The sequence below is a fragment of the Colias philodice genome, chromosome 13 (assembly GCF_061535455.1).
Source record: "Colias philodice isolate Cphi_HAF_F1 chromosome 13, ilColPhil1 Martin Lab GWU primary, whole genome shotgun sequence".
Lineage (NCBI taxonomy): Eukaryota > Metazoa > Arthropoda > Insecta > Lepidoptera > Pieridae > Colias > Colias philodice.
Window position 1 is genome coordinate 3,842,394 of NC_143098.1, and position 19,013 is coordinate 3,861,406.

At 32.4% G+C, this 19,013-nt stretch overlaps 2 protein-coding genes and 1 long non-coding RNA gene across 3 annotated transcripts; 1 reads left to right on the forward strand and 2 right to left on the reverse strand.

Annotated features, from left to right (window-relative positions):
• Positions 1 to 294: 294 nt before the first annotated feature.
• On the forward strand, positions 295 to 13,304 carry rad50 (DNA repair protein rad50). Its single transcript, XM_089702286.1, has 24 exons — positions 295 to 563; positions 655 to 945; positions 1,999 to 2,182; positions 2,386 to 2,571; positions 3,986 to 4,199; positions 4,341 to 4,432; positions 4,550 to 4,759; positions 5,046 to 5,212; positions 5,687 to 5,835; positions 6,251 to 6,365; positions 6,704 to 6,810; positions 7,263 to 7,389; positions 7,573 to 7,731; positions 7,936 to 8,049; positions 8,161 to 8,358; positions 8,960 to 9,106; positions 9,478 to 9,693; positions 9,947 to 10,107; positions 10,287 to 10,521; positions 10,798 to 11,004; positions 11,255 to 11,451; positions 12,103 to 12,207; positions 12,579 to 12,695; positions 12,909 to 13,304. Exons 2-24 carry the CDS (start codon positions 691 to 693, stop codon positions 13,153 to 13,155), a joined length of 3,909 nt encoding a protein of 1,302 aa, XP_089558412.1. The 5' UTR covers positions 295 to 563; positions 655 to 690; the 3' UTR covers positions 13,156 to 13,304.
• Cog8 (conserved oligomeric Golgi complex subunit 8) lies at positions 13,292 to 15,910 on the reverse strand. Its single transcript, XM_089702287.1, has 7 exons — positions 15,734 to 15,910; positions 15,336 to 15,642; positions 15,096 to 15,261; positions 14,717 to 14,812; positions 14,448 to 14,616; positions 14,179 to 14,342; positions 13,292 to 14,094 (listed from the first exon to the last, which is right to left on the reverse strand). Exons 1-7 carry the CDS (start codon positions 15,786 to 15,788, stop codon positions 13,405 to 13,407), a joined length of 1,647 nt encoding a protein of 548 aa, XP_089558413.1. The 5' UTR covers positions 15,789 to 15,910; the 3' UTR covers positions 13,292 to 13,404.
• A 1,380-nt stretch (positions 15,911 to 17,290) lies between these two features.
• On the reverse strand, positions 17,291 to 18,482 carry LOC149483291 (uncharacterized). The gene is made up of 3 exons (XR_016316531.1): positions 18,121 to 18,482; positions 17,931 to 17,992; positions 17,291 to 17,856 (listed from the first exon to the last, which is right to left on the reverse strand). It is a non-coding gene; the product is annotated as an uncharacterized LOC149483291 (long non-coding RNA).
• Positions 18,483 to 19,013: the final 531 nt, after the last annotated feature.

The following is a 19,013-nucleotide window of genomic DNA, read 5'->3' on the forward strand; positions in this document are numbered from 1 at the left end:
ATTATACTTGGAAATGATAAATTTTGTTTGATCCGACATAAAAATTGATGTGTAGTAGGTACACTGCGATTTTTATAGTTCTTCTGTCGGGTATCCCAAAGAGACGGTTCGGATTGGAATATAATTCCAAAAATTCGAGCGCCATCGAGCGCTTTTTCATTTGACCACTCCATGTCGATACGTGCGTCGCCGGTGAGCTCATATTGCACACTGGACAAACGGTAGTGTGGCCGCATACGCAATAATTATTAATTACCGCGGTAATCTTCTTTGATGTGCGAAAGAATACCGCCACCGGAGCTATTGCCTACCGCCATTTGTCATATTGATTGGCATTGTAGAATTATGGCCATAAGTCGTGGTTACACCTAGGTGTTGTTAAAGTTGTGGCAATAATTATTGGCATATCACGGTAGTGTGGCCGTAGCATAGAGCACTACGGTTTATCAATAAACAACTGTCAACAATTCAGCATCAAAGACAACGACGCGGACGCCGGGAAAATAACCTTTTGTTGTGTTCCAGTTCATCGGATTTTGATATTTGAATTTGTTAAAACATCGGTAATAATCAACAGACATCTGAATTTAGATCCATATAACACATCAATGTAAAGGGTAACATATTCATAATCAATAACATCATTTTTCCCAGGAATGAATTGAGCTCGACAACATATTAAACATTACAATGGCGGGAATAAAATCTTTGGCGGTTCGAGGTATCCGCAGTTTTGGTCCTGAAGAATGTGATGAGCAAAGGATTTCTTTTGAAAAACCATTAACTTTAATACTTGGTCAAAATGGGTGCGGTAAAACAACAATAATTGAATGTTTACGATATGCTGTAACAGGTCAAATGCCTCCGGGCAGCCGAAATGAATGCTTTGTACACGATGCTAAAGTAAACAGATCCACTGAAGTAATGGGACAAGTAAAATTAAAGGTATGGAAGTTTTAATACCCAGATAGAGGGTTAATCATTTTAAAAACCTATAATATTGCATGGAGGGTAATAAAGGATAATGTATTCAATGGATTAAATGTTTATTTAGTATGTTTACATTTTACACTATATGGTAATCCAAATTCTATACAATTTAAGACAAAAAGAGACTCCATATCGAACTTCAAAATACAGTCAAAATCTGTTATAACGACATCGAAGGGACTAGTCATATTGAGTCGTAAAAACCGATAGTTGTAACAACCGGATTTGAATTTTCTCCCTTTCTTTCCAAACGGTTAAAATTGTCGAGTGTGATATACTATATTCTTTTGCCAGGTAGCTTTGAAATAATACGCGATTTTTAAAGTGAAACTTTTATTACATCGTCTTAAACTTTTTGGTCTGTGTAGCGCATGTCGCGTGTATCGCGGCTGCCGAGTAGGTATACCTACTCGGCACGCGACATGCGCTACACAAAGCAGTGTTCGGAACCATTCGAACAGTTTCACTTTTACCGTGGTTTCATAAAACCACATAACATTTTTTATTCGATATTGATTTGTTTTCTTTTTTGCGACATGTTACAATTTTCACAGTTAACTCAACAATATGTTTTGGTGTGCCTTGTGAAAAGATAAGTAACAAACTGACTTAAGAGAAAGAGATATGACGAAGCATGCCTTCAGGCTACTGCATGCATGTGCTTTGTTTCTAAGAATTACAAAAGACCCTAAACTTTGATTACTTTTACGATAATAGCAATTGACTATTATACCGTGCCAGATGTGGATACAGTTACCTATTCAAATTGTTTACAATACAGCAGAGCCGGTCGTTCTACAGATATAATACTCCGAAAATATTAACCAAATGTGGTCGCTTAATGCGGTATGTCGTAGTAAACAATGTCGTAAAAACCAATGTTTTCGATAAGGCGGTCATATAACATTCAGCCAGGACCTTTGATTTTGGTCAATTTAACCGGTATGTTGTTCTTAACGATGTCGCCATAAACGGTTTTGACTGTAAATATGTTTTTTTTATTCTTAGATAGTGAATGCTAAAGATAAGCAACTGGAGGTGTCACGATCAATGAGAGTTACTGCACTACAAAAGAAGAAAACCAAGTTCCAGACTTTGGATTCCTTCCTTTCAGTTATAGATGAAAATGGAAAGACTAAAGATATATCTTCAAGATGCGCAGACTTAGATGTTGTTATGCATGAAGAACTGGGCAAGTTAACAATGATAATATTTATTATTTAAGTTTAGAAATAGAACATTTGTTTTTCAAAATAATATGGTTTATACAGAAACTTATTCATCCATAAATCATTCATGTATAATATTCCTAGATGTTTAGAACAGTAATAAAATATGCACTCTAGGTATCTAATCAAAATTATGTATACACTAATAACTAATGATAATTTATAGGTGTATCAAAAGCAATATTGAATTCTGTCATATTTTGCCATCAAGAAGATTCAAGTTGGCCTTTAGACGAGGGCAAAAAGGTGAAAGAGAGGTTTGATGAGATTTTTGATGCTGATAAGTACAGTGATTGTATTGATAAGTTGAGAAAAATCAGAAAGGAATATGCTACAACACTCAAGTTACTTGGTAAGTATTTTAATTGTGTATAACTATATTATAATATTAGTATAATAAAAAATTTTTATGGTATCAAAGGTTTAGCTCAGGATCTCATAGCTTCATATCTTCAGAACAGGGTACAAACCGTTGTCGTTAATGGAGAGAAATCTCGCGGTGCGCCGATTAACATAGGTGTTCCGCAGGGATCTATCTTAGGACCGTTTTTGTTCTTAGTGTATATTAATGACCTACCTTATTATTTGCAGGATATGTGTGAAATAGTACTGTTTGCAGATGACACCTCATTAATTTTTAATGTGGATAGACATGACACAAATGTTGACGAAGTAAACTCTGCTCTTTTACGCATATCCAATTGGTTTAATGCTAATAATTTACTATTAAATACAAAAAAAACAAATTGTGTAGAATTTATCCTCCCAAATGTAAAAAAGGTGAAAAGGAATATTATTTTAAACGGGGAGGTATTATACCCTGTGGAATCGACTGTTTTTCTTGGTTTGACATTAGATGAGAAGCTTCAATGGGGGGCCCATGTTACCACCACCGCTGCTAAGCTCAGCTCAGCTGCATATGCAGTTAGAAGAATAAGGCATCTCACCGATGAAGAAACGGCTAGATTGGTTTACTTTAGCTACTTTCATAGCATAATGTCCTATGGAATTCTGCTATGGGGCAGGGCTGCAGATATAGAAACTATATTTATATTACAGAAAAGAGCCATACGCTCTGTATATAATTTGCGTGCTCGAGACTCACTAAGAGATCTCTTTAAGAATACTGGTATCCTTACTGTACCGTCGCAGTATATATTTAATAATATTTTATATGTACATAATAACGCTTACTTACACACAAAAGTAGGAGATAGACATTGTTATGACACAAGAAACAGAAATAAAATTGAAATGCCATTATTCCGGCTAGCTAAAGTTAAAAATTCATTTATGGGCCAAGGTATACGCTTTTACAACAGAATTCCTCATAATATTAAAGAGTTAAGTAGTTCTAAATTTAAATCTTATATAAAAAATGTACTTGTCAAGAGAGCCTATTACAGTATTAAGGAATATATGGAAGATAAAAACCCATGGAGGGTTGTCGCGTAAAAACCACAGGACAGTTCTTTGGCATATTATGATAATATAATATTATGATATTATTACATATGTAATTTGTAAAATTGTAAATCTGACATGATTAAAAAGAGCAACTATGGAGTTTCTTGCCGATTCTTCTCCGTAGATACTGCTTTCCGAATCGGTGGTAAATGTTAAAATATGTACTTAATGACGTTTCAAAAGTGCTTCTAGAAGAAGTCTAATTGAATAAATAAATGTTTGAGTTTGAGTTTGAGTTTGAAAAGATTTTGATAATACATTTACTGTAAGATTTTACTATATATTTTATTAACTTTCAGAACAAGAAGTTACCTTCTTAACAGACAAGAAGCAAGAATTAGATAAAAAGAAGTTAGATGTTGTCAACACTGAGTCTAGAATCTCAGAAGCCGAGTTGAAATTGAGTGAATTAACCCAAGAGCTTACTCCTATCACTGAAAAGATAACTGCCATTGTTGCATTACAAAAGAATTTAGTTTCTTTTGAGTCTAAAAAGGAAAAGATTAAGACTAGGTAATGGTATTGTAATTTTTTTACCAAATATATTATGGTACTTTCCTATCTGTTTTTATCTTTTACAGAAACATACTAAAATTATGAGCCTTTGATTCAATGTTAAACATTATCACAAATAAAATGCATAAATCATTTCAGATTAGAACACTGCCAGACACAAGAACAGGAACTCAAGAAAAGCATACAAAATGTCTATGAGGGAACAACACCTGAATTACAAGAAAATATCAGTATGTCATTTATGTTTTAATTTTTTTTTTATTTGTATTAATATACCTAATATATCACCTAACATAAAATTAACTATTGAAATTATTCCAATAATAATGAAAACATTTTATCTTTAGACAACTATGCAGCGACAGCTAAAACAAAGCAGAAAGAACTGGAGGAATCATACAAGAAGAATACTTCATTTAATAAAGAGGAGGAGAAAATAGCTAATGAAAAAACATCTAATGAAGTGAAATTCAACAAATTAATTATGTTGGAGAGCCAAAACCAGGAGAAAATTGATAAAAGAAATTCCTCAATTGTGGAGACAGGCAAACTTGCTGGTAAGTGCCAATAATTTTAAGTCATTTACAATTGTATTTCTCCTGAAACAATCTTACACATTTCAATTTGAAGAAGTATTTTCTTTAGATTCTTATTTGCAATACATTAGAAAAAGAGGAACATTGTCTCACCTATAGTTATGGTGTTTAATAGTAATTAATAATAGTAAAATTACCTTAATCTTTAAAGAATTTTTAATTTCTTCTTCTTAATCACTTCAGCAACTAAAACTTAAAACAAATGTGTATAGAATAGAATAAAAACAACAAAATTGTCTACAAACAGATCTAGAAATTGAGAAGGTGGAAACAGACGAAGACGCACAGAAAGGCATGAACACAATCACCCAAAAGATTAAGGAACTGCAGGACGACCTCAAAGAGCAGAAGGGGCTGGCCGATGAAGAAGAAAAGAAGTTCCAGCATCATGTGGACCAGAGCAGGGATGCTTTGGTAAGTAATAAATATAATAAGGGCCGATTTTTCAATCGTTGGTTAAAATTTATCCGTCCAATAAAGTATTACACGATCATTTTAAAACGTCACCTGTATACTGTCAAATACAGACAAATATAATATATTTTTGAAATGATAGTTTAATACGTTATTCGATGAATACGTTTTAACCAAGGATTGAAAAATCAGCCCTAAATGCAACTGTAATTACTTGTATGGTTGTGAACTTGTGACAGAACCTGTTTATCTAAAATATCATCATTGAGTTACTAATTCTATTGGAGGTGATGGAATTTTTTTTAAGTATGTTGTTGGGTGTTATAGGTTGGCTTTATACATAAACACACATAAAAAATAATTTTCATCATTATTTAATTCTTAAAATAACAAAATTATACACAATTATAATTGATCATAATATTCAAGTAAGATAATTTTATATACAACTTTAATATTACTATGTTTATACAGTCTAGACAAAAAGAAAAGATATCAAACAAAGAAGAGGATATTCAAACTAATAAGAAGGATATGGCGAAAATTGAAAAACAAATTACAGATGTGAATAAATCTAAGCAGAGATTGGAAACTGTTGAGGCAAAATTGAAGACTGCTGAAGAGTAAGTAAATTTTACTTTTTGAAGTTAACTTCTTTAGGCGCGTTGAGAGTAAAATTTCAAGGTTGCGTCATGGCAATGCTGTCACGTCTTGGAGTAAGGCGACGATTTTGGTATCTTGAATCTAGCCAAAGAAGTAAATGTGTGCTCGGCACACACGCTGTTTTTTTTTTATATTGTGTATTTTTTGAAGGAAACATTTTACTGACAGACAACCACAGACTATACTTTATTCAATTGTCATTTATTTTAAATCCCAGGTGAAAATTGATGCTGATTTACTTATTGCCAATAATTTTTTAAGAGATCAAAATCAATTTTAATTTTCAGATATTTTTTATCTCATAACAATTACATTTACCTTCCCAATTACTTCTATAATATTTGTTATTCTTACCATAATTTATATACTTTATAGGGACTTTGAACGGATCCAAAATGAACTCAACACTGAAGAGAAACAAAAGGAAATAAATGAAAATGAAAAACTCATTGAAACTAACGAACAAGAGCTGGAAGTATTAAATGAAAAGGTACAATTATTTTTATCTATACTAATAATTTTATAAAGCTGAAGAGTTTGTTTGTTTGAACGCTCTAATCTCGGGAACTACTGGTCCGATTTGCAAAATTCTTTCAGTGTTAGATAGCCCGTTTATCGAAGGCTATATATCATCACGGTAAGACCAACAGGAGCGGAGCCACGCGGGTGAAATCGCGCGGCACAGCTAGTTATATATTCAATATTATATTAACTTACTTACATTGTATAAGTTTATTTTTTCGTATGTTTTATATACAATATCAATTTCTTATTACTAACATAATATAATTCAAGTAAGTATAATGTAACAATCAAAATTATTTCCAGGTAACAAAACTACAAAAACAAACAGCAAAAATTAAGGAGCGGGATATGATTGAGGAATCATTGAAACAAAAAGAAAAACAATTGACAGTTTTAAAGAACAAACACAAGTATGTAAATAGTTATAGTTTGGTTATTTAATATTTTCAATTTAAAAACCCATACTTCTAAGTATTTGTTCAACATCAAACAATGTAAGATTCTATACTTAAACCATAAACCAAGAAATAAAAATAAAATAAAGTTTATTTGACTCAGAAACACAAACACATGGAATATACAGATCTAATTTGCAGGTACATACATTTTGTTACAACCAGAGTTTAAACAATGACCCCTATGCTAGGTTAGACCTGTGTTATAGGGGTCAAATATTGTGAGAGTTATTGTAGGAATTCCTTCCTATCTGACACTACTAATCCCATTTTCAATTTCTGATATTCAACCAATTTACCAACAGAAATGCACATAAATAAGCAGAAAATTCATGAATCTCCGAAAAAATATGTAAATTTGAAGGAAACCTATATGAACTTTTACTTATGCTAATAATTTATTCCAGGGAGAATTTAACTGAACTATTAGGAGACATTCAAAATAATTACGCTGTATCTGTGAACAAATTGGAATGTGAACTTAGATCTGAAGTAGATTCTGCCAAACAGAAGATCAAAGAGAAACAAATGGAAGTATGTATATTTTATAATTTAATATTTTACCTGTTTTTATCAAATAAATAAAATAAATAAATAAATAATTAAACATTTTTCTATTTGAATTGTCATATAAAAGAGGAAATAAAATTAAAGACTTTTGCATAAACAAAGGGCATTTTTTTTATTTTAAAATTTAAAATATCATCTCAATTTCAGATAACTCGTCTAGAAGCCGATCGTAAGCACGCCCGCGACCAACTGAACGAGCGTAAAGCGGAACTCACTAAAGCAGAGGATCAAATGTATAAAGCTTGTGGCACACAGACGTACGATGCTACGCTGGCTAAAGTCACCGCCAATGTGGAAAAACTTCAGGTATTTATATTGTTTTATGTTTTATTACTTGTTTCAAAGGATGTGAAAATAAGGACGCTATTAATTGAAATTTTTGTAACAAATTATTGTAAAATAATTATATTCTCTAACAATTTATAAGTTATATTTAAATTATTACAAAGCAATATACATATTTCCAAAAGAATGGTACAGAATTACCACCTAATGTTATGTTTTTGACAGGATGAACAAAATGTTCTACAATCATCAATGTTTATAATAGCTAAGTATAAAAATCAACTGAAGGACAATAACTGCTGCCCACTGTGCAACCGAGGATTTGAAACAGATACAGAGGTTTGTTAATAATATTACAATTAAAAATATACAATTTTTATACAAAAAAATATTTTTTATACTTCATACCAGTGGTTATATCGATTTTATATTAAAATCTATTATTTTTAGGTATCAGATCTCATAACACAACTCACAACACAAGTGATGAATGTGCCGGCCAAGCTTGAAAAAGTAACAGAGGAATTACAGAAGTCCTCTGCTAAGAAAGACGATTTGCTCAGTATGAAGTCGCTCAATGAGAGAATTATCAATCTCAAAGAGAAGGAGATACCGAAGTTGGAGAAACGTCTTAGCGATATTGACACTGTAAGTTGTTTCTTTTAGATGGCTTATAAGTTAAGTCATAGGTAATAGTTAATCTAATGGTATTTCCTATTTGCATAAGCAGGATGAGATGCAACACAACAATATTGTGATATTCAACATAACTAAGTCAATATTGCATGTTATAATAATTATTCTAAACATTATCATGAATAAATAATTGACACAGATATACATTACAGGAAGATAATGTTCTTTAATTTTGTATTTACATCTTTATTATCTATATGTATAGATAGACTTTTAAAATTACGAGTTACATACATTCTATTTCTCATAAAATTACAAAGTATCCTGCATGAGATTGTTCATAAGCAATAAGGTCTCAGTACTTAACCTTATTTACATATAAGTTAAATGGTGTACACTGTACAATAAAAAAAAATGTGTGCGTGAACTAGTGTACACACGTAAGAAGTGAAACTTCTTTATGACCTTATTTTTCAAAAAATAATTTACTATATGCAACTTTACAGAAATACGTCAATCACGCGTTGTAGGGATAAAAATGTTACACTAAATTTTTTTCCAACCCCCATAAAAAAGTATCACTTCAAAAAGTAAAAGAAATAAATGATTTCAGAAAATATCCAGTGCTACAGAGGAAACGGACGAGCTATCTATGACCATGATAGAGCCGGAGAAGCGCTTGCAAACCGCGCGAGCGCTCGCCGGCGACATGCCGCTACTAGACCGCTTCACTAACGAGCTGAAAACCGCTAATAAAGATGTGAGATCATATCATTTTTATAAATTCTTTTAAATAAATGTTTTTTTAGGTTGTTTGGAATTATAAGGATTTGCATTTTATTCTTATGTTTTTAAAATAACTCCCATATAATATGTTCTCTAAATTTAAGTTGTTTAAATTCATAAGAAATTACGATTCGGAAAGGAATCTATCTATATACGAAATAATCATTGTAGACTGACTGACAATATTTATATAGTTATTTATGTTTTTAACCGACTTTTTAAGTACCAAAGAAAAGGAAAAGTAAATTTTTTAACAGCACTGCACCACATTTTCATAACAAAATTCATTAGCAAAATATGTAAGTATATTTTTCTGCCCCTTAAAAAGATTGTTTTGACCAACAGCTAGAAGCAATAAAAGCGCAATGCACGGACATAATAACGGACATAACGCTCGACGAAGCGACAACGCAGCAAACGTCGGTGCGGCAACGTCTCTCCGCGTTGCGGGCGCAAATCAAGAGCGCACAAACTGCGCTCAACGCACACAACAAGAAACTGCATAATGCCACTGAGAAGAAGATCAAGTTGAAGGAGGAAGTCGTTAATATTCAGAAGAAGGTATTTTTTGTTTATAATTTAATAAATACGGCAGTTTGTTGATTCCTGTACAAAATTTCGTGAATTGTTTTTATTAAAATTATATTTTCTCACCATTTTATTTCTCACCAATCAAGGGACCTCGCGACATCATATCAATCAATATCTATATTTTACGTATTATACTTTCAAAATATTAATAAAATGTCCATTGCCTGCAATTGAATAATCTGAGAATGTAATTTATTGTAATTTAAATTGTTCTTTCATTAAGGTTCAAGATCTAGTCAACCTGCAAGAAAACCTGAAGACAATGGAAGAAAACAAAGAGAAATATTTGGTTGAGTTAAAAGAACTGCAAGAAGGTATCGCGCCGCTCGAAGCCGATCTCAAAGAGAAACAAAATGCAAAGAATGAGGTCGTTAAAAAGAATAGGTGAGTGATTTATTAATATCTCTCCATTTTTTTATTGTAAGCTACAAGTAAACATCTTTGCATGATTTTATTTGTTTATGTGTTTGATAATTATTTGAATACATTTTAGTATTGAAAAGTTACACATTGAATTATATTTTTTGTATATTATATTGTTTTAATGCTAATAAACCTTTCAGAAACGAAATAGATATAAAAAATAATTACATAATGAAAGTCGTAAACGCGTTCGACAAAGTGAAGATCATAGACTTGGAGATTCGTCAACATAAGGAGCGAAACATCCAGAAGAAAATGGACGAAATTAAAGAAGCAAATGAGAAGTTGATGGAAAAACAGAAACAGATTATGGTCGACCGGGATGTTCTCACTAAGAAGATAGATAGCTTGAGGGATGAGCTTGCTAAACAGGAGGTATGTTGAAATACGTCTTAAATATTTATTCAGTAATTGAATCAGTATCGTGTAGTTTGAATTTTATTAATTTGTTTATATATTAGTCTATAGTATGTAATATTATTCTCTGGATCGTCTATCTCTATCTTTTTGGTACACATAATTCACAAGATATCACACAGACTCTTAAGCTTATAAAACTATACAAGTTTATCACTGTATAGTTTATGTGATAAAGTTCTTTTGAAATAAAAATGGTGAAGAGTACTTAACCCAACTACTCTTTTTTTACAGATATACAAACGTAATTTAGACGATAACTTAAAATTACGTAAAGCGCAAACCGAAATCGAGAATTGTGAGAAAGAGTTGGCGGAAATCAACGAGAAACTGAGCGGAGTTAATACGGAGATGTTGTCGCAGAAAGAAGAACTGATTTCCAAACAGACTAAGATATTTAGAGAGAAAGCGCAGACTGAGGGCATGTTGGGAGAGATGAAGGTAATGTGAATTTAAATATGTTTTTTTTATATGGTCCAATTTTGTAATTATAGGTTGGTGATAAATATTTCTTGAATTACTTGCATGACATGAAATTTTGAACTTAATAATTTTCGTTGGTTAGCTTCATTAACGTAAGGAAAGTGTTAAATTTTAATCAAATTATGTATACAATTTTTCGACATTTTTCAATCTAACTTTAATGACATTTTACGGTGACACACGCCTCACATCTCTCTACGTATCACAGGCGAGCCTGAAGCAGTTCCGCGCGGAGCTGAAGGCGAGCGGCAACGCGGGCGTGGAGGCGCGCCACCGCGAGCGGCTGTGCTCGCTGCACGTGACGCGCGCCGTGGACCGCGACGCGCGCGACCTGCTCGCCGCGCTCGACCGCTGCCTGCTGCAGTTCCACCGCGACAAGATGGAGAACATCAACCTCATCATACGGTACGGCACCACAGAATACATAATAGTAGCTAAACGCTACAGAACGGACGCTCTCCGCCTCCCGCTAAAATTAAACACTTACCACACCCCGCACGATCAGGCTAATAATGGTCCGCATTTTTCTGCAAGGACGACACGCAACGAAGATTGACAACATTAATCAAATTGACTTAAAGTAATTTTATTATTTTGGATTCGTGATTATCGTTTTTCGTAGAAAATGGTTAGATATTGTGCTGTTTATGGATGTATTTCATTAGAAAAACGCGAATTTTTTTTACGCTAGTCACAAATGTGCCAACCATAAAGCGTTAACACACACATTTGCAGTCTCTACAGTGTGACTGTCAAAACGATAATTTTGTATGGAGTGTCCGGGGTGTGACGGTACATCCGCTCGCTGCATGTGCACCGCGTAGACAGGTGGTGTGCAGTGTATGCACTAAACACGTTTATTACGTTATAATCACCATGATATGGTGGAACCTGGTTATGTATTGAGCTAGACTAAGACTAAGGAATATGCATCTCATATCGACCTGTGAGTTATATGAATGTTGTCACAAAGACAGAAATCTGTTACGCTGTTTGTATAACACGGCTTAAAGCAATAAGATTATTAATAAAAGCAATTTTTTTTACCTGTTACAGTGAAATGTGGAGAAAAATATACAGAGGAAATGATATCGACTATATAGAAATTAAAACCGAGGGTACTATGAATGCTGACTCTGATCGTCGTAAATATGATTACAGGTATGTATGGTGCAAGTGTATATGACCAAAGGATTTTTTTTTTATAAGAAATTTAGTCATCAAATTTTATTTTATTATTAACTAGCTTTCCGCCCGCGGCTTCGCCCGCGTTTTGAAACAAAAACCTACATAGTTCCCGTTCCCGTGGAATTTCCGGGATTGCGTCATTTTCCCGGGATAAAAAGTAGCCTATGTCCTTTCTCGGGTATCAAAATATCTCCATACCAAATTTCATGCAAATTGGTTCAGTAGTTTAGGCGTGATTGAGTAACAGACAGACAGACAGAGTTATTTTCGCATTTATAATATGTATTAGTATGGATAAGATTTTCCAATAGTATATCTTGATATAAAACGTTTTTTTATCACAGGGTAGTCCAATGTAAAAATGGTGTTGAAATAGACATGCGTGGGCGCTGCAGTGCGGGACAGAAGGTGCTAGCCTGCCTCATCATACGTCTGGCTTTAGCTGAAACATTTAGCTCCAAGTGAGTTTCAGCCTTTATTTTAATTGAGTCGATCTAAAACAAGAGTTTCGATTGTATATCCTCACAAAGATTTTGTGGCAACTGTTTTTATTGATATAATAATATACCTATGGATAGTTCATTTGAATTTAAAAAAAAAATTGTATAACATAAAGATGCTATGAGTTTTTAGATTTGACACAAAAAATAATTATTTATTAAATAACATTACAGATTCGGTATCCTCGCGCTAGATGAGCCGACAACGAATTTAGATCAAGAGAACATTCACAGTTTGTGTTCTGCTCTCGGAGAAATAGTTCAAGAGAGAATGACCCAGAAGAACTTCATGTTTATAATCATCACCCACGACAGGGAGTTCATCGAATCTCTGGGAAATATAGATAAAGTCACACATTATTACGAAGTTTCCAGAAATGAAGAAGGAAAATCTAGAATTAAGAAAATCAGATTTACATAAAAAAATCATAATGTTCATTTCATTCCAACATCTTACTGTAAGATGATTATCGGAGAAAATATCTATAAAATGCCTTAAATTTCATTTATAACACAAAATTTTTATTTTATAAGAATAATTAATAAAACAATTTTTTAGTTAATAATAAACAGTTTTATTTCATAACCTGATAACTTATTTCCCTAATATAAATATATTATACAAATTATTTATTATAATAATTGTTAATTATTATTGATACAAAGTCAATTACATAGAAAAACCTGTGATATTATTTAACGGTTGACATAATTTTGCTTGATCTATGTACAGGATTTTACTTTCTTGAAGAACAGTAAGAGTAACACCTAGTGTTTCCGCAATTTGGGATGGAGGGAAAGAAATCGACAAACATTTGGATATATATGGCACTAAATCTTCAGTAAAACAAACACAAAACGAACTATAATTTTGCCTCTCAATATCAGTAAAAGCTTGTTGCTCTCTGTGATAAAATGAAATAAGAATCTGTACAGCTTTTTCAAATGATTTCCGAAAACCATTATAAACATCCTTTACGAGATTTAATGGCGCTGTTACTCTCATTGAATTCAGAACATTTAATAAGCCATTACAATACTCAGCTAAAGGATAATAATCTAGTAAAATTTCCGGAGGACCAGATGCTAGGTTTTCATTTATTGGTCTTGGTACATTTTTTATACTAGCAACTTTGTATGTTTTCATGTATAGTTCAAAATTGTTATCAGCCTTCTCTATGCCAGCATTAAATTGCATCAAAACATTGTTCCTGAATAAAGGAGTCAGCACACATCTCAAATCGGCTCCCACCCTTCCAAATGACAAGCACAAATACATACACTGGTTTAATAATGACTCAAAGCTTGTCTCATCTTCTTTGTGTAAGTTTTGATTTAGAGTATTTGCTAATTCTTCAACCTGTGAGGAAAACAATTATTAATAGTTATATAATAATAACAAAAATAGTCAAATATTTATGTTTAATATAAGATTTTCTCTTACCTTTTGCTTTAACCAGCAAGACAGTGCACTAGTTCCACTTAATTCATCATCTCTGACTTTGGACTCTTGGGAGTCAGATAAAAATATAGATTTGTGTTGAGTAAGAACATTGAATAAATGAATCCTGTGCAGTTCAACAATTCTTCTTAGCAATTTATCAGGGGCTAAAAAAAATTATATTTAGCATGTATTAGTAACATAATAAGTAATAAATAAAATTCAAATGGTAAAATATTCATTTAAAAAAATAATATTATATTACAACTTACATTCTGTACTCTTAGCATCTTCTAGAGCTTTTTCAAACCATGCATTCCTGGCTTTAAGAAAATGTAAATGCAAGCCATCCGAAGTGGCGTTCTTGTTCCCATTGGTATAATTTTGTTCCTCCTCAGTGGATTTAAATACAATATTGGCTCGTCGCAAATAACCCAAAATCTGTATTAAATAACAAAAAATGAGTAAGAACATTCAAATATTGTTTTTTTACTAAGAGCAAATTTTTCATAAAAAATCATGCAACAGTGAATCTACTTACTTGCAAACACTGTGGTAATGGTAAATCATAATGCAGTTGATTGAAAAGATGATACAAAGTTTCATACCATAAAGTCATGATTTCCCTAGTAGTATTCTAAAAAGTAAAATATATTTTTAATTATACTGATAGTAAACATTCAAATCAAAAGAGTAACATAATATATTATATGTACACTCTGTTTCATGACAAAACTGACCACTCATATCTAGTTACAAATAAAGACAATTAAAATACTGAATTTTCTAATATAAGCTTAATGCTTTAAACTTTGAAATGTAATATTTACTGAGTACATTTCTCATTGGTATATATTTACCTCTGGGGGTTGGACAACAATTAATAACTAGTAACTCATTATAGCAATGTTAATGATTACCTGAACAATTGGAATATTTGAATATCTCTTTGATAAATTCCGTACAAAAGTGAATATATCAAGCGCACTCTCATAGTCCTCTGAATTTAAGGCTTCTCTCATTAAAGATGGCAATTCTAAGAGTTCAAGCAATTTATCACTTTGATTCCTGATGTTACTATATTGTCTGAAACAGTTTTTAAGTGTAATTCTAATGTTATGTTAATAATAAAATAATAAAGAAAGTCATGAATAGCTTACTTTTTGTCTTCCACTATGTCCGAAGCAGCTTGTGAGAATTTTTCACATTCTGTCACAAATGTTGGTGTTGTTTCCAAAAATACTGCTAAAGAATCTTTTGATTTGCCAAGATCTTTCATTATTGTTCGCGATATCTCAGCCGTTTCAACGAAGGTTTTGTAGTTTGTGAAAGCCAAATCTTGTGTTTGCTCGGTTAAATGTTTCATTTCATCAGTTAAACGCTCAGGTTCTTTGGCAATTTGTTCCCAATTTTGGGAACCAATCTTTTTTATATAATCTGATATATCCGAGAAATATTCAGCATTTTCTAAAAGCAAATTAAAATTGGTGATTCGTGTTAAATAGCCTCAACGAATAGTTCAACCTAGTTAGTATATATTATTACTGTGAAGGTTTACCTGTGGAAGAATCCGGAAATAATAATTGACACAATTCTCTTAATTCTTGTGCCATTATATTAATAAATGAAATAAACTTGTATTAACTGTATTAAATTTTCTGTATTTACGCAAAATTGCTTGTTTACGTGTTTTATTGACATCCGACTACCTACAATCTGACAATATTGAATAATGACAATGACAGTAAAATTCACAAAATATGTAAAGCTGCGTTCCTGTGCTTTTGCGTTCTAATTATGGAGGCTAGCGAGTGAGCGATTCGTGATTGCGCCGCGGCCTTACCGCGGCCGATTCGCATCCCACGTGCATCCGACATCCCGCGTATGATTCGCCTTTATAGTTGTTTTAACAAAGCTTAAATTTTTTGTGAAGAGTTCTCATTTCGGAGGCCAAACAAACTTCGACGTTTCAGTGCCAGAGACTTAGAGCCAGAGGAGTTTAGAGAACTTTTTTTCTAGTAGTAGTAATTTTATTTTATAATACATGATTGCAGCCACCTTTCGGCAAATTTATTATATAATAGCTTTCCACCCGCAGCTTCCCGTATTCGTATAGTTCCCGTCCCCGTGGGATTTCCGGGATAAAATCTATCCTATTTCCCGAGATAAAAAGTAGCCTATGTCCTTTCTCGGGTATCAAAATATCTCTATACCAAATTTCATGCAAATTTGTTAAGACGATACACAAAAAAAAATCTACTGCTTGGCGGGCGGAGTCTAATAGCTCGCTATCGCGAACGCGGGTGTGCGCGAAGTCATTCTTGCAAACTCGCCGCGCTGCCGCTGGCCGACTCGGGACAAACATGTATGGAGTCGTCATACAGTTATAATATTCTTATACATATATTTAATTGTTGATTTATTGGTTTTATTTTCTTGCTTATAAACAAATAATCTTCTTTTTAACAACTACTTAGACATTATTAATAATTATTATTATTTCGTAATGTTTACTTTATTACAAAATAATACAGGTTATAAATAATCTTTAAAATAACAAAAAATATTGTTACTCTAAAAAAATGAAATGGTACTCAATAACGCGGACTACTGAATGGATTTAGATAGAATTTGATGCTGACGTAGATATTACGTCATGCCCAGAAATGAAAGGTAATATTTCTGAAAGAAGTTATAAACCCTAATTCTTCTCAGTCAAAGTCAAGAGTGGAAGATATCACTAATACAGTAAAACTGATGCGAAACTTTGGATGTTAATTTGTATATTTTTTTGTTAGTTGTTACTTAATCACGTCAAGACTACATTACCAATTTTGATAAAATATAGCTAATTGCCTGGATTTACACATAGGATACTTTTTATCCGAACTGAACACTTCTGTGGGATAAGACAGGATTCACGATATAATCTAATTCCACGCGGGCAAAGCCGCGGTCGGAATGATATTTTTTTAAATAAAAAAATTGTTTAAAAAAAACACAAAATATATTGACGCATGTATTTATTTTTTGCACTCTATTATAATTGTAATTATTCATTACAAATAATCAAAATAAAATAGCCAGAACAAAGTTAGGCCCTGGTAGGGTAGGCAGATACAGCAATGTGAGACGAACACTGGCTTATTTATACCAATAATAATGTATTATAAACATTAAATTAAGTTTACTTTCTAACAACAAAAATACATAATATTAGCTAATGTGAAAGCGAATCAACCAATCATCCCACAAAAATGAAATGTGCACACAAATATTCATCCAAATCGGTTCATGTCATTAGGAGGCGTGACTGCAGCGCCATCTTCCGGGCCCAATTGTGTTTCCAGATCACCCAGGAACTCAATTTAATATACTTACACAAAATTTTTCGAAATGAAAACTCACATTAGTTACTATGTAAATATGAATATAAACCTGTTTTATTACTAAGCAATTTCCCGCACAGGTGTAGTAAGTATAAATGAAATAAATATCAACATCAAATTCTTTATACAACATACTTATCTACCACCTTCTAAGAAATGTAATTCTTGAAATTATTTCGTATTTTTTTTAAATATAATACTACTCCAATGAGCTCCTGTTCCATATTATGTCCACCATACTTCCACTAAGTTCACCATGATTTTTTATTTCTTTGCACTTTGTTGCTTTTTGCTAAAAATGGAATCATGCGATAAAACCAGTAGAGCTTTGATAACATACATTTTTGACTGAATAAAGGTACTTACGAAGGAGTGGATTCACATTGTGAACAATCAGTGGGTTTATTTTCCTTCTGGATTCCGGATTTCTGAACAGATTATTTATGCTATAAATGAAAAAATCTTACACATTCGTTATGTACTTAAAACAGGGGTACATATCAAACATCGTCTATATAATACAATTATCATCAAATTTAAAATAAAACCAACTAACTTCATTAATTTGTTCCAATTGTAAGCATTCTTTTTCCTCCAACCTTTATGTTTCTTCTTCTTATTTTCTTTATTGTCCCCATTTGTCTCATTTTGTCTTATCGTGTTGTCACCCTTTTTTACGATTGCGCGAGCGACACAAGTTCCCCGTGTGACGGCCGTAGCGGGAATGACTCGTGCAGCGATCGGGGTAGGAAGGTACAGGGCGGCTCTCGCTATATTGGCTGGTCGCGCGCTAATTTCAAGTATTTCTTGTTTATTTCAAAACCATCGCATATTTCAAAATTCTAACACGGTAGACGTATAGGTTGTATATTTTATAGTTAATATCCAAAAAGTCGTAACTTTACGATTGTTATTTTGAAGATGCCAGAGATTAAAAAAAAATAACAATGATAACTTTGTATTTTTTTTCTATCGAGAAAATATCATGGAATCATGTTTCTAAAACGGTAGACGTATTGTGTTACTATTGAACTTTCTTGTCAAGAATTTGCATCACGACAACTTTAATAATATAAAAATTACGAAGGTTTGAAAAGGGCCGTAAATGTTAGAAAAATTAATTCATCACCTTAAGTAGATAAGGCGTGATTGAGTAACAGAGAGACAGACAGAGTTACTTACGCATTTATAATTAAGTATGGATATGTCTATTTAATTATTCAGGAATTAATAATTTTCATCAATGCGATTAGTTTAATCTTTGTTATAATTAATGATACACTAGAATTCTGCCATCGGCACGGCCGCGTTTTCAAAGAAAAACCCGCATAATTTTCATTCCTGCGGGATTTATGCACGTCCATCCATCCATCCATCCTCACAAACATTCGCATTAAATTTATAAGTACATATAAAGAATGTTCAGTGAACTTCTAACTTTCTTGTAAG